Below are 16,616 nucleotides of genomic sequence, written 5' to 3'. Positions count from 1 at the left end.
TCTAAACCCATTAAGCTCTGAAACACCCTAACAGGTACCCTCTGAAATTGCACATTTACAATAAAATTTGACTTTTTCAGATAAAGAATATATGTTCTTAACATCCCAGTACTATACAAGGTGGTGGTGAGATAGGCTGGAAACATTTTTGTTGCTTTTAATTTTTTTAAGTTAATATATCTTACACCTGGGATTAAAGGATCAATTTAATCCCTATTTTGGAGTACATTTTAATTCATTCTAGACACTCTTTTTTACTATATTATTTTAGAAACTAAATCATTTAAAAAACAGTTCATTTGCGAAGCAAATGTTCTAATTGCCTCCAATCCCTTTAGGTAAAACAAAATAAATAGATACAGATATAAAAAAGAATGATTCCAATTTTCATGGTGTTCTGAAAAATTATATGTTAGGAAAAACATTTCTGATAAACTCATTTTTTGCAAGGAATATGAAAGTGTTTCATAATTGTGGTATCCAATTAAAGGGACATTCAACAATCTTATTACAGTTCTCTCTTGGAAATGCCTAGTACTCATTAACAGGAAATAAACAATGACATAAAATAACATTTCGAAGGCACTGGCTCAGTCTCTGTGAGCTCGCACTGAGTAGAAAGGTTTGGAGTCATCATGTTAAGACATGATCAATGTAAACTCTGGCTCCCATGACAGGTTTTCAGAGTGGCTCACTGAAGCCGCTAACTAACTTGTGCTAAAGTGAAGGAGCTAGGAAGTTATTTCTTCTCATATGCAATAAATCGAAGTTAAGAGGCAGCTTTAAGAAAGGCTTTGCCTTTTTGATAACGGATAAAGTGCTTTGACCCTTTCCGATAGAAAGATAAATAATTGAAAAACAAAACAAAAAGAAGGGAAGAGGAGAAGGAAAAGGAGGGAGGGAGAGAGAGAGAACAAAGAGACTCCTCTTTGAGAGAGAACCAAAAAAGTCAATTATGTGTACTTATTCTTTTTTCAAATTTTATTTATGAAGATAAATTTTGCCATGAATTTGGTTTTCCTCTTATTTCCCATTTGTACGGTATTTGTTTTGGTAGTGCTTTTATAATAAATATTTTTAGGAGAAAAAAAGATTTAGATTTTTTAATGATTTAAAAGCCAAGAATCCATAATTTTCTATTAAGCTTAGAGTATGAATGATGCAAATTTACCTGAAAGACAAATATAATGATTAAAAACTAATTACTAATTTTCTGCTGTCTGTTTTAATTTGATTTAACCTCATAAATGAAAAATTACAGAAGCATAATTTTTTAAGACATAAAGTTAACTTGTGATCAAAACAATATCAGGAAGGAAGAAAATCATTAAGTGATATATCTTTATACTTCGGTTTTTATTCTACCCATATTAAAACTCATTATATTATTTGAAGCATATAAATAAATTTATAAAAATGTATGTTTGCCTCTACCAGGCAAAATGCTATAAAAAAATCTTCAAAAGATCATTCAAAATTAAATTTCCTAAATTTGAGAGGAGCTAACATGAGCGTGCCATATTTATGTTTAACCATTTGAAAGAATATATTACCTTGTTTTGAAAATTTGATTTAACTAAATAATGAAATAACATTTCTTTAGTTTGCAAAGTTAAGGATCAAATTGTTACATTTTACTATTAAAAAGTTATAAAGTAAATAAACAACCAGCACAACATAAAGTAATGTGATTATCATATCCTATACTATAAACCAATAGAACCACACTCAAGCAATCATTTTGAATTAATGCATACTTACATGATGGGTTGTTTGGAGTTTTTCTATCAATAAACTCATTGAAATTTAAAAGAAATTCAGTGTTATTATCTGATATTTTCAGGTCATTGCAGTAATCTCTGAAAAAAAAAACCATTTTGAGATATTAGGTATTGAAATCAAAACCTTACAGGGTAATTAAAGGTAGTGAAAACACTATTTTTTTTTTTTATTAGCCATAAGACTTTGCAAACTGTTGAGCTTCCTGTAACTTCCATTTCCTCATTTCTATAACGGACCAATACTTTGCCCGTAAGTGGTGATTATAGGCAATGTGAATTAAACATTTGGCCTTTGGACAGTAGGTGCTCAATAAGCATTAGGTTTTGGTGTAGTTATACTATTATCATTGTATATCCTAGATTTAGGAGTCTCATATAGCAATTAAAACAGAAATCTTGGGGCATGGGGGGCAAGGGGAGGGAGAGCATTAGGACAAAAACCTAATGCATGCGGAGCTTAAAACCTGGATGACAAGTTGACAGGTGCAGCAAACCACCATGGCACATGTATACCAATGTAGCAAACCTGCATGTTCTGCACATGTATCCCTGAACTTAAAATAATAAAAAAAAAAAATTGCCTGGAGTTACATACATACACAAACACAACTGAGTGGATATAAAGCTAGTGAAATTTGGATAACATCAGTGGATTGTGTTTATGTCAGTTTCCTGGTTGTGATACTGTGTTAAACTTATACAAGATGTTGCCATTGGAGGAAACTGAGTAAAAGGTATATAGGTTCTCTGTATTATTTCTTGCAACTGCATGTGAATCTATGATTGTCTGAAAATAAAAATTTAGACAGTAAAAAAAACCCAGAAATCTTAAAGTTCATTACATGTTAACATATTTTAATAAAATATTACCATTATTTAAAAAAAGATTTTAAAAAGTGGCAATGTTTTACATATTTGCAAATTATCTTTAATTCCTGACAAGAGAAGACAAGTATGTCTCTGCAATCAATTGCAAGATTTTGTTTTGGTCTATAGAGAAAATTTGTCCTCACAGAGATGAGAGGCTTGTTTTTCTTCAGATATTGCAGCTGTTCTGTTTTTGATAACATACTCAAACTTGTTTATTTGTAATTTATTGATGGGTAGTTGTAACATGGAATCTGAAACAATATTAATAGTTTTTTTGTCTTCTGTTACATTAAAATTCCATATTCTTTCTTACACTTTAAATGAATCTTTTAAGCATCCGTGATTTTGTAAAATCATAAACTGGTTATTTAGAAAATGAGTTGTGTACAACTTCCAAGTAATGACACATTATACAATATTGAAAATTTACACTCATTATTATCTTCAACTAAGTATATAAGTATTGGGAAGGAATCATGTACATAGTAGCGTATACAACTTTCCCAAAATTCTAATTTTTGTTGGAAAGCTCACTTTCTGTCATTGGCAGCAAATACTCTTAGTTGTTTTCTTCGAAGTCAAAAGGTCATCTGATTTATTTTTGAGAAAATATCTGCTGGCCATCCAAATCTGAATAACCATAGTTCTGTAATTTGTTCTTTCAAGTAACGTTACATTAAAAAAATGCAGAAAGCACCTTGTTCACTTCCTAACACAATCATGCAAGTCCTTTATTTTTTTGAGACATCCAAGTTACTCCGGGATGCAGCAGCACTTCTAGTTTTATCCCATATAATATTAAAAGACATGCACTCAAGGGGAAAACTTCAATAAAATTTATAATTCTGAAATCAGGTGGCGTGATGCCTCTAGCTTTGTTCTTTTTGCTTAGGATTGTCTCGGCTATATGGGCTCTTTTTTGGTTCCATATGAAATTTAGTTTTTTCTAATTCTGTGAAGAAAGTCAATGGTAGCTTGATGGGGATAGCATTGAATCTATAAATTACTTTGGGCAGTATGGCCATTTTCATGATATTGATCTTCCTCTCCATGAGCATGGAATGTTTTTCCGTTTGTTTTTGTCTTCTCTTATTTCTTTGAGCAGTGGTTTGTAGTTCTCCCTGAAGAGCTCCTTCACACACATCCCTTTTAAGTTGTATTCCTAGGTATTTTATTCTCTTTGTAGTAATTGTGAATGGGAGTTCACTCATGATTTGGCTCTCTGTTTGTCTATTATAGGGGTATAGGAATGCCTGTGGCTGGGCGCAGTGGCTCGCGCCCATAATCCCAGCACTTTGGGAGGCTGAGGCAGGCAGATCACAAGGTCAAGAGTTTGAGGCCAGCCTGGCCATGATAGCGAAACCTCGTCTACTAAAAATACAAAAAATTAGCCAGGCATGGTGGTGGGCATCTGTAATCCCAGCTACTTGGGAGGCTGAGGCAGGTGAATCGCTTGAACCTAGAAGGTGGAGGTTACAGTGAGCAGAGATCATGCCATTGCCCTCTAGCCTGAGAAACAAAAGCGAGACTCCATCTCAAAAAAAAAAAAAAAAAAAAAAAAAAAGGAATGCTTGTGATTTTTGCACATTGATTTTTTATTCTGAGACTTTGCTGAAGTTGCTTATCAGCTTAAGAAGATTTTGGGAAGAGACAATGGGGTTTTCTAAATATACAATCATGTCATCTGCAAACAGAGACAATTTGACTTCGTCTCTTCCTGTTTGAATACCCTTTATTTCTTTCTCTTGCCTGATTGCCCTGGCCAGAACTTCTAATACTATGTTGAATAGGAGTGGTGAGAGAGTGCATCCTTGTCTTGTGCCTTTTTCAAAGGGAATGCTTCCAGCTTTTGCCCATTCAGAATGATATTGGCTGTGGGTTTGTCACAAATAGCTCTTATTATTTTGAGATATGTTCCATCAATACCTAGTTTATTATGAGTTTTTAGCATGAAGGGGTGCTGAATTTCGTCGAAGGCCTTTTCTGCATCAATTGAGGTAATCATGTGGTTTTTATCATTGGTTCTGTTTATCTGATGGATTACAAGGCTACAGTAACGAAAACAGCATGGTACTGGTACAAAAACATATAAACCACTGGAACAGAACAGAGGTCTCAGAAATAACGCCACACATCTACAATCATTTGGTCTTTGACAAACCTGATAGAAACAAGCAATAGGGAAAAGATTCCCTATTTAATAAATGGTGTTGGGAAAACTGGCTAGCCACATGCAGAAAACAGAAGCTGGACCCCCTTCCCTACACCTTATACAAAAATTAACTCAAATGGATTAAAGACTTAAATGTAATACCTAAAACCATAAAAACCCTAGAAGAAAACCCAGACAATACCATTCAGGGCATAGGCATGGGCAAAGCCTTCATAACTAACACACCAAAAGCAATGGCAACAAAAGCCAAAATTGACAAATGGTATGTAATTAAACTAAAGAGCTTCTGCACAGCAAAAGAAACTATCATCAGAGTGAACAGGCAACCTAGAGAATGGGAGACAATTTTTGCAATGTATCCATCTGACAAAAGGCTAATATCCAGAATCTACAAAGAACTTAAATATGCAAGAAAAAAACAAACAACTCCATCAAAAAGTGGGCAAAGGATATGAACAGACAGTTCTCAAAATAAGATATTTATGCGGCCAACAAACATATGAAAAAAAGCTCATCACCACTGGTCATTAGAGAAATGCAAATCAAAACCACAATGAGATACCATCTCATGCCAGTTAGAATGGCGATCATTGAAAAGTCAGGAAACAACAGATGCTGGAGAGGATGTGGTGGAATAGGAATGCTTTTACGCTGTTGGTGGGAGTGTAAATTGGTTCAACCATTGTGGAAGACAGTGTGGCGATTCCTCAAGGATCTAGAACCAGAAATGCCATTTGGCCCAGCAATCCCATTACTGGGTATATACCCAAAGGATTATAAATCATTCTATAAAGACACATGCACATGTATGTTTATTGCAGCATGGTTCAGAACAGCAAAGACTTGGAACCAACCCAAATGCCGATCAATGATATAGACTGGGTAAAGAAAATATAACACAAATTCACCATGGAATACTATGCAGCCATAATAAGTTCATGTCCTTTGCAGGGACATGGATGAAGCTGGAAGCCATCATTCTCAGCAAACTAACACAGGAACAGAAAAACGAACACCGCATGTTCTCACTCATAAGTGGGAGTCCAACAATAAGAACACATGGACACCAGGGAGGGGAACATCACACACTGGGGCCTGTTGGGGGGCAAGGGGAGGGAGAGCATCAGGACAAATTTCTAATGTATGTGGGGCTTAAAACCTAGATGATGTGTTGATAGGTGCAGAAACCACTACAGTACATGTATACCTATGTAACAAACCTGCATGTCGTGCACATGTATCCCAGAACTTAGAGTAAAATTTTAAAAAAAAGTGTATATATATACATATATATATACACACACACTGTTCAAAACAGTGCATATATATATATATATATATATTTATTTATTTATTTATTTATTTATAATCAAGCACATAAAGGGCTTAACATAGGTTAACTGAAGTGGACATTCATTGGCCTGTCCCACAAGCCAAATACTCTCCCTTCTCAAGTACTTTCTCCTCCCCTAAACACATAAGGAAATTTCAGTCTTCTAGTCAGCTGTATTGATATCATTCAGCTATAAAAAAGTACTGATACGTGCAACAACATGGATGAACCTTGAAAACATCACACTACGTGACATAAGGCAGATGCAAATGGTCATGTATTGTATTGTTCCATTTATACGACGTGTCTAGAACAAGCACATAGCCATAAGAGACAGAAAATAGATTAGTGGTTGTTTGGGTCTGGGGAGGGTTGGGGGAAGGATGGGTAGGTAACATTTAAGGTTACAGAGTTTCTCTTTATGATGATGAAAATGTTCTAAAATAAACTCTAGTGATAGTTGTACATACATGTACATATATTTTAAAACTTTGAATTGTAAAAAAAAAAAAATGTGAAATGTGACATTGACTACAGAAATGGTTCATACACTAATACCTGCTGGATTAAGCAAAATCCATTGCCAATGAATTAGGAATTAGAATTGAGAGATATATCTATCCTTTCTCTATGTATCTGGATTTTACCCTAGTTTCCACCTTGTCTTATAGTGAAGCTGAGAAAGCCAACATGCGTAATCTGCTACTTAATAACTGGGAGAGACAAGGGAAGAAACTGTAGAGAACAACACAGACCTGAGATGGAGAGTCTTGCCAACATAGCAGGCCTAATTTCAATCTCTTCCTAAATTTTTTGCTATGTTAATATTCTGTGGGACCCTGTTTTTTGTTGTTGTTGTTGTTGTTGTTGTTTTCCTAGCTAATGTTCTCCCTAATACTGAGAAAATTCTTTCTAGTTAAAGTGGGTTAAAGTTGCTCTCAGTATTTCAAAGTAACTTGAAATTAATTAAAGTGACTCTTTCTAGTTAAAGTGGGTTAAAGTTGCTCTCAGTAATTCAAAGTAACTTGAAATTAATTAAAGTGACTTGTGTCCAAAAACTACTAATAAGATTGCAGGTATTATTAGTGATACAATTTTTAAGAATATTCTTTATATATTTACAGATTCTCCAGTCACCAAGCATTTATTCAGCACCTACTGTGTGCCAGCAATGGATTCAATATTGGGTATTGAATGTTAAGTCAAATAGACACAGTCATGGTCTGTTGAGGAAAGTAAATAAAATGTGGCCGGTGCTCCCCAAGAGAAATAGAGAATACTATGAAGCAGTCAGGAAGCATGCATATACCAGTGAAGAAAGGAAAGAAATCCCCACATCGAGGAACTTTTAAGTTGGGATTTCAGAGGGCGCGGGATGCATATGTATGTGTGTGTAGTCCAAAAGGGAAAAGAGAATTAGTGGAAGAAAGAAGGTAAAACCAAAAACAAGCAAAAAAAAGAAAGAAAAAAAAGAAAAAAGAAACAGTGCGTTTAGGAACTGAAAGAAGTTAGTATGACTGAAATTTAGAGTAGGGGTAGGGAAACTTTCCCTGACAGGGCCACGTAGCAAGTGATTTAGGCTTTTGTGGCCCATAAAGTCTATGACACGACTACTCAACCCTGTCTTTGTAGAGGAAGCAGCCAAAGACATTCCAGAAACAAATAAGCATCACTGTGCTCCAACGAAAGTTTATGTTTAAAATTGATAGCTGATCTACAGAATGTAGTTTGATGGTCCCTAGTTTAGAGTGTGGGGGACCACATTGGTACACCAGGACATGGTGGAAGAGCATTTGGAAGCTATAATATAAAGCACAGATAATCATAAAGACAATATAGAATCACTGGCTTGTATTTAGCAGATGAGAAATATGATTTTTTTCACATTTTAGAAACTCTCTCTGGTTACAGAACAGAGACAGCATTAAGAAATACGGGGTAAATATGAAAGTAGGGAGATCAAGTAAGAGGCAAATGTAGTAGTTTAGGTGAGAAAAGGCAGTGGCCTGGATTAGGGCAGAGGCAGCTGAGATTGACAGATACACTTGATACTCATAAGACAGAACTGGCAAGACTGGTGATTGATTAGAAGTGAGATACAAGAGAAAGGAAGCAGAGAAGGACAACTAACAGGTTTCAAGATTGCTCATTTGGGAGGATGGCATTTTCTCCTCTGAGGCAACACAGGTAGAACTTTCCAAAGGAAACAATTATTTATAAGATGCTAAATCTGAAGCACGTTGAAGAGATATTCTTGTCTGGTTTCCATGAGATGTGTCTCATACTGAAATATGTAAAGTCTGGAAATAGATACAATATAGGATTAAATAATATAATATAATATCAATGAAACACATATGTCTTTGTCTCCAGATATTTATGGCCATCATATAGATTTGGGAGTTATGAACCTCACCTGTAGGCAGGGAACACATGGGTGGCTTGTGGTCTGAATGCAGTCTCAGGTAAAAAAGCAGCCTAGACTAGCATCCTTTGCAGCCTTCTCATGAGTGATCAGCAGAAGAAATGAAACTCATGAAAGAGACAGTGAATATGCAGCCAGAGAGGGAATAAGAAAATCAGAATAGTGTGTCATCAAGCAAGAAAAAGCACACTGTCAAAGGACAGCGTGATCAACAGTGTCACACACTAAAGGAAATTCAAGCAAGAGAAACTTCTCAAGGATATGGGCATTCAAAAAGCCAAGAATATCCTTTGTTAACAGAGATTTCTCAAAAAACCCATATTCCTTATATTAAAGTAGAAACAATTCAGAAATATCCTTTGCAGGAATTAAAGGGTAACTCAGAACAATTTATATGCATCTTTGGGTTTTTGGAATAATTTGAGAAAAGTGAAAAATTAACAATCCAAGCTTCTATGTAAATTGTTCCCAATAATTTGGCCCAGATTGGTAGGAATTCTATTTGAATATTATATGTGTCTGTCATGGAGTAGGAGTCAGAAACTGAGGAAAGAAAGAAGAATAAAGAACACCCTTGGATTATTGAATAGTTTCGAATAATTACAAGAAAACTGAGATGGGGAAAAAGATGTACATGTGTGATAAAGAAGGGAGATTATATGAGAGATAAATAAAATTGGGTAGGAGGAAATGAGGTGCATCTAAAAAACTATGCAAAGCAATGCTACTGTAAATATGTTCTCCCAGAAAGTTGAATTAGACCATTAAAAAAATCCATTATTATGTTCATTCTACCCCTACGTGTATAGATACACATAAATATTGGTACATATATGTGTATATATGTGTACATATGTGTGTGTATATATATATATATATTCACAGGTACAAATACACAATTTTCTATTATTGTTGGATGCACTGTTTGTTTTACAAGAGCAAAGCCTATGTCCACCTTACTCCCATTGTGTCCCAGAGTCTACATTGCTTAGCACATAGTAATTGCTTTCTTTTGTTTTTGAGATGGAGTCTCACTCTGTCACGAGGCAAGAGTGCAGTGGCACGATCTCGGCTCACTGCAACCTCCGCCTCCTGGGTTCAAGTGATTCTCCTGCCTCAGCCTCCCAAGTAGCTGGGACTACAGGTGTGTGCCACCATGCCCAGCTAATTTTTGTATTTTCAATGGAGACGGGGTTTCACTATGTTGGCCAGATGGTCTTGATCTTTTGACCTTGTGATCCACCAGCCTCGGCCTCTCATATTTGAATGAGTAAAGAAATGAATAAATAAGATTTTGTTTCAGTTTTAAAGTAATTATTTCCTTTGATTTCATAATGTGATATGGAACTAACCCAGAGCAATCTTGACTCAATTCTGAACTATTGTTGAAGGCCTAGCTACTGATAGAAGATATATCAACAACACAACAAAACCAACCTTGGTGCTATGAATGTATAGCCAGATTCTTCAAAATTATCTGGCTTCAGGGTTTCTGAATCTGCAAAGATAATGTTACAGGATTAGATAGGTAATTCAGAGTATATATCCAGAGATTCTATAACAATAAGAAGGCATGAGAAAGATTACCTAATAAGAAAAACTGAAAGTAGAGTACTTACATCCTAAATTGAAACATGTCAATGAATATAAATGTCCTCAATGCTTCCCAATATAATAAAATTATAACACGGATTAACTTCATAACATGGATCCCCACAGTTATTTCAAAGAAAATGCTATGTCTATAATTTTCTGATATAACCCTACTATAACCGAATATCCTTTAAAAAGTGATTGATATGAATGTTATACCAGAGGTATTTTAAAGACCAATTATTTATATAAACAGTTTACCAATATTATGATACAGAAAACGATGTTAAAAAAACTCATTAATGCCTTTAGTGAGTTAATAACATTCCTCATATTAGGTATGAATTAGTAAGTGGAAGGATACAAAACAAAACTTCTTAAGTCCAAGAAAAAAACTTGAATGTGAACCAGCTTGCATATGAAAACACAGCATATTCTTTCTACCATTTTTTTGCTGCTAAGTTTTGAGTGATCATGAAGGAAAATTTAGCAAATGAGAAGCACAGAGGATAATATCCAATAGAAAGGAAAATATCAGTGGAAATGTCAAGTGTACTAAACAGAAAGAAATTGAGCAACAAGAAAATACTTGCCCTTCATTTTGCCCTTTTTTGCTGTGAAAATCCATCAGAAAGAGAAAGCAGGGAAACAAAAAAAAAAAGAGGGTAAAGCAAAGGGGGTCACAAACAATATTTTATTCAATGACTTTCTTGAATAAAAATATTGTGCATAGATCAAAGGTTCATTTATGTATAGCTGTAGTCTGGGGAAAAAAAAGACATATTTTGAAGACTGGATAGTATGTCCTGTCAATTATAACTAGATTACCCTCTCTGTACTGTGGTTATTTCAAGGGTCTGTTTTGCAAAGTGATTAATGCAGGTGTAATACCAATGACGTCAGGCTATAAACATAAGCATTTACTAATCAAAGACTCACGAGTTATCCCCTCATTTATCAATTGAAGAACTAGCTCATGCAGAATTGCTGGCTGTGAAAAGACCATCATATCTATCTATCAAGTGAAAGTGGAAATATAAATGTACTACGTATAATGCACTATGAACACCAGGCCTGCTGAGGGCAAAAAAGAACTGACAGAAATGAAAGAAACTGTAGCTTACTTTAAGATCAGATGTAAAATATATATGTATATTTTTGGTATTGTTTTGTTTTTTACTTCATCCTCACAGAAAAATTTAAGGTTGTTAGCAATAATCGGCAGTGTGCAAAGGATATGATGGTCATTTTACTTTACAAAATCTAGTCACCCAAAACAAAATAAACAATAACTTGAAGTATGCACTAGTATTAATTACTCTACATTCCAAATGAGGCTTAAAAAAATTAATCCATTTGCATTACTGAGACATTAATTTGGATTATGAAAAGAAAGTTAATTGCCAAACCAAGCCAAAGGCCAGTGCAATTTAATTTATTCAAAGTAGAAGTAGAAGTGAAGCACAATATTATTCTGGCCAAATGCAAAATAAATAAATAAATAAATAAATGAATAACCAGAAACAAATAAAAGGAAAGAAAAGGAAAAGCTTTACTAGCACAGTGCCATGAGATTAGAGACTATGTTGATAAATAGCATGTGAAACATTTTGCTCCAGCTAGCAGACCCTTAATACGACAGCAACAGGACACAGCATTGCAATGATTCTATGAGCACATAGCAAGGCAGGGAAGGGCGGTGGGGACTGCCAGTGAGACTGGAGTACCTGCTCATATTCTATCCATGTAGAATATTTCTTGTTCCTTGCATGTTTGGAATGGGTTAGAATCATTGCTGTAGATTTGGTAGTAACACCTACTAAAATATTTCATAAGCCTTGGGTATTCCAAAATCTAGACGTATTTAAACATCTGATACTAGGAGATAACAAATGGACCCTGAAGTCACTTTCACAGTACTTACATCTGGCCTGAGTTATTGTCTCTTCTAGTTTGGCTTTTATATAGTAAAAACTGTAGGTTGGTAATACCAAGGCCAAACTGCAATAGAAACAAGAGAAGCATAAACACAAACAAACAAAAATGAAACATAACTTAAAAAAAAAGACACATCAAGTTCATGGGAAAATCGAAAGATCTTCCTCATGGGAAGGAAAAGACATATTACTTTGACAAGAAAATGCATTCAGCAAATACAGTACTTAATTTCAGTCTTGCCATCCAGAGTCATCTAGCTCTCTACATTGCAGGGAATCAGAAGAGACAAGTGGAAAATAAGCTCCTGAATGAACCCATAAATTAGCCAAGGAAGGAGTGTCATGGCCCCCTACTATGTTTCCAGAAGATTATATTAAAGTACTTTGAATTTCAACAAAAAATTGAAGAACATTAGGGGTATGATTAAACAAAGTAAATATATAATACCATTTGGACACACTTCCTTAACGTATTATATATAATGTTAAAGTGCTTTGTATAAAATGGACACTATTAAAATACAAATGGAAGAGTTACTATTATCACTACCTTTTTTTTTTTTTGGAGACAAGGTCTCACTCTATCCCCCAGGCTGGAGTGCAGTGGTTTTGATCATGGCTCATCGCAGCCTAAATCCCCTGGGCTCAATCGATCCTCCCACCTCAGCCCCTGAAGTAGCTGGGACCATAGGCACATGCCACCACGCCCAGGTAATGTTTGTATTTTAGTAGAAATGGGGTTTACACTATGTTGCCCGGGCAATCTGCCTGCCTCAGACTCCCAAAGTGCTGGGGTTACAGGCATGAGCCACCACACCTGGCCATTATCATTACTATTGAACAACGCATTAAAGTCATCTAAAATATATTCTTTTGAGGGATTAAATACCCACTATTTTAAAACTCTAATCCTTGGGCAAGTTCTCTAGTACTAGTCTACTCTTAGGCAAATTCAGATTCCTTTACTGCACTAATAGAAATTGTCTGCTCAGCTCATTAGTTTATACCCAATAGTAAAACTAAGTCATAGTATTTATTTCAAGTTTATTTACTGTGACTATTCCACATTATTTGGAAGATTGTTATTAGGTGTAACAGGAAACGTATCTTGAGTTTGGTAGTTAACAAGAGCCATGGCGCTACTCTAGTCTTACAGTAGATGTCCAAATCAGAGGAGAGTTCCAGTGAAAATCTTAGGCCAAATTCAGAATGTTTCAGACACGAAGAATGTCAGACAAGCCGGCCATCAAAACTTGCCTTAATGACTGCCCAAAATAAAAAGCTGTTAGGCAGGTAATCTTACTTATTTTGAAATTGCCAATTAATAAAATAAAATAATAAAACACATTAGAATTGTTAAAGGATTTCAGAATTATATGCACTTTCCAGTAACACAACTGCATATGTGTAATTCTCCTACTCTCACGCTAATACTCAAATGTAGGGCATAACTTTTCCATATCCACATGTGCTATGGAGCCACATGATCTTTGCTATGCTTTGAATATAGAAGAAAACTTGTGAACGGTGGTTTACCTCTAAAATGCCCAATCTAAGTACTTTCCAAAAGCAATACTTGTTTAATGTAACCCACTTGGTCACCTTCAGCATCCACTTTTAATAGCTAGCTGAAATTTTAGTAATGTGGAGGAAAAGGTGTGCATATCTATGCTTTTGAGTATTTCCAGGCATGTGCAGATCTTTAATTAATTAATTTTTAATAATTTCAACTTATAGATTTAGGGATTTGTAGATCTTCTGAATCACTTAAGCCTCATGTAGCCCCAGTTTTGGGAGTGGATATCCTAACGTCATTATATATTTTTATGGACAATATAGAATAGGCAAAAACATAAAATTTCAAAATTTCATTCTTATGACTATAAATATTAAAAATTTCACTCTATGAAAAGGAAAAAAAAGCAAGGGTTTATTTGCTAAAATTTAATTACACGATAAAGATAGCAAAATGAATGGATGCTTGTTACCTCCAATTCCCAAATCTTTCTCTTTCATTAAGTAATTCATAGACTTTCCTTATGGGAAAAGGTCAGGGAAATAAAATGTTATGTAGATTTAATGAAAATTTCTATATTCATTTTATAGGTAACCTCCTTTAAGTGGAGGCAGAGATTAAAATTAAAATAAGCAGTGCAATCACTCTGACAGCAAGATGACCTTTCATGATTCACTTGCCATTTACAAAATGTACAGCAGAATTACTGAGCACTGAAGATTGCCTCCCACAAATTCTTCTCAAGGGAAATTAGGACATTTTTATTGCCCCATCAGCATTTATTGCTAAGAGAAACTTCTAATTAAAACCGATAACATCATATCATGCAACTGCTAAAGTGTCACTGTATAAGCTTGGGATACATCTAATATACCATAAATATAGTGTGGAAACCCATGAGGAAGAAAATAGAAGTTTTAAAATTGGCATATCTACTATGCATTTTGTTGGCCTGTAAGTCTTTGGTTGTTATTAATAGATACAGTCCATTCTATAGAAAAACATAGCTATACTTAATTTAATTATGTTCATCTCAAGCCAAGTTAATTTTTCAACATATAGTCAGATAAGATCTTTATCAACATTCCTAGTCAATGGTGCTGTCATATACAATGTTTGCTGTCTCTGTCCATATAAAACTGATAGACCAAGACTGCTTTATTTCCTTCTAGAGATTAAAGTTTAATAAAGCAAGTGGCCACCAGATGAATAGTATAGCCCAGGCAGTGTTTTTTGACTGACAGAAACATGGTTAACTGAGTTAGGTGGACTGTAACACACTTTTCAACTCATTTATCTCCATAAAAGTAAATTATTCTCTAAAAAAAGAGAAAGCATCCTATTAAATAATTTATTACATTTCAAAATATGGTACTTGGATCAAGACTTAAGGAGAGAGAAATCACCAGATGAAAATTTTGTATCTCATTCATGAAATAAAAACATATCATGCTTTTTTCCTTCAACTTAGACGTCATATTTTGTTCTAAATTGCTGTTTGTGAATTTGTACAGTGATTCAGAAAAGTATTTCCAATGGAAATAGATTTAATCTGGCCCAAAGCTGGAGACTTGGAAAGCGAATGTGTGAGGGAACATGCAAAGGTGGGAAAGTTGGGGCCTTGTCAGAGAACAGTGATATGTATGGTGATGGAAGTGGCAGAAATGACAGGACAGATACATTGGGCTAGAAATGTGTGAAGGGACTATCAGACTTGGAAGTTCAAATTAAACTTGATGATGAAAATGGAAGGAGACGAAATTTTTGTCAACAAAGAGTGACATGAACTTGAGAAAAGAACATTCACCTGCCCACACTGTGTATTACCACTGGGTGCATGAGGAAAAGAGGCTGAGCATAGAGGCCATTCGTGAGACACATAAAACACCCCAAATGTGTTCTTATAACTGTAGGAGAGCCAACTATCACATTGTAAGGGTCAAAAGAACCCAGTTTTCCTCAGAATTTGTTCATCTAAGCAACAAAGGCACAGAATGCATTCTCATACGATGCCCTGATACTTTGTTTTATCATAAAATCATCTCTCAAGAGACAGATCTTCAAGATTTCCTCTCTTTTTGCACCTTTTGACAAGTTAATCCAAAAATTGAAAGGTGGCAATAAGGAAGAGGGAGGAAAAATAATAACTTGTGTATACACATAAGGATTGTGCATGTATAAAGAAATGCCTAGAAATTAGAGATAGGAATCATTTGATAGAAAAAGTAAAATAATTAAAACAGTCATTCTGGTGTTTTGCAATATGCTCTCCTCTTCTGTCTATTCTACATGCAATCCTAGGAATACTAAAGGAGACAGGTTCCTATGATAATAACATAGGCTCCCGTAAAAGCTTATGTGTATGTTCCAGGGAGTTGGTTTGATTTTTATTAGGAGAGAAATAGTTGAGTCCACCACAGCCTACATATTAATTGTATATTAATATGTAGTTAAAGAGACTTCCGTACTTAAATATTGCAATGGAAGTTCTGTACGCCACTATATGAATTTGAAAGGATGAGACAGATTGAAAATTTCTTCAGTTGGAAAATTCTTCCATTTCTCCAAATTGAAATTCTTCAATTCTATAAATATTTGTAGAGTGCCAACTATGTGCCACTGTCATACAAGTTGATGATTCAGAAGTAAATAAAGCAGGGAACAATCCCTGCCCTCTTGGAACTTACTAGTGAGAGAACAGATGATAATCAGTAGAAATAAGTTTCTCTATATATGCTTCGTATGTGTGTGTGCATGATGTTAAATGTCAATAAGGGTTATGGAGAATATGAAGTGGAAGAGGGAGATAGAGTTTGGTGAAGCATTATACATTTTAAATAGGATCGTTGGATAAGGCCTTTCTGAAGAGATGAAAAGTAAGTAAAGATGGGAAGATGAGAGAATGAGCATGTGACTGTTCGGGAAAGTAATTCCAGGCAGAAGTAATTTCATATACAAAAGTTCTGAGGCAGATGGGTGCCAGTGTTT

The 16,616-nt window shown here is 34.9% G+C and overlaps 1 protein-coding gene across 4 annotated transcripts in view; it reads right to left on the bottom strand.

Moving 5' to 3' along the window:
• CACNA2D1 (calcium voltage-gated channel auxiliary subunit alpha2delta 1) overlaps window positions 1-16,616 on the bottom strand; it is a 498,772-nt gene that overhangs the window by 26,317 nt on the left and 455,839 nt on the right. For 2 of the 4 annotated variants that reach the window (XM_024249257.3, XM_024249259.3), the window contains exons 22-25: window positions 12,100-12,176; window positions 10,769-10,789; window positions 10,020-10,080; window positions 1,762-1,859 (exon numbers count right to left, since the gene is read on the bottom strand). In XM_024249257.3, coding sequence (XP_024105025.1) covers window positions 1,762-1,859; window positions 10,020-10,080; window positions 10,769-10,789; window positions 12,100-12,176 — 257 coding nt within the window. 4 annotated transcript variants of the gene reach the window in all.

This window comes from Pongo abelii, chromosome 6 (genome assembly GCF_028885655.2).
Source record: "Pongo abelii isolate AG06213 chromosome 6, NHGRI_mPonAbe1-v2.0_pri, whole genome shotgun sequence".
NCBI classification, from domain to species: Eukaryota; Metazoa; Chordata; class Mammalia; order Primates; family Hominidae; genus Pongo; species Pongo abelii.
Note: the sequence above shows the minus strand (reverse complement) of the source record. Positions and strands in the feature narration are given on the sequence as shown.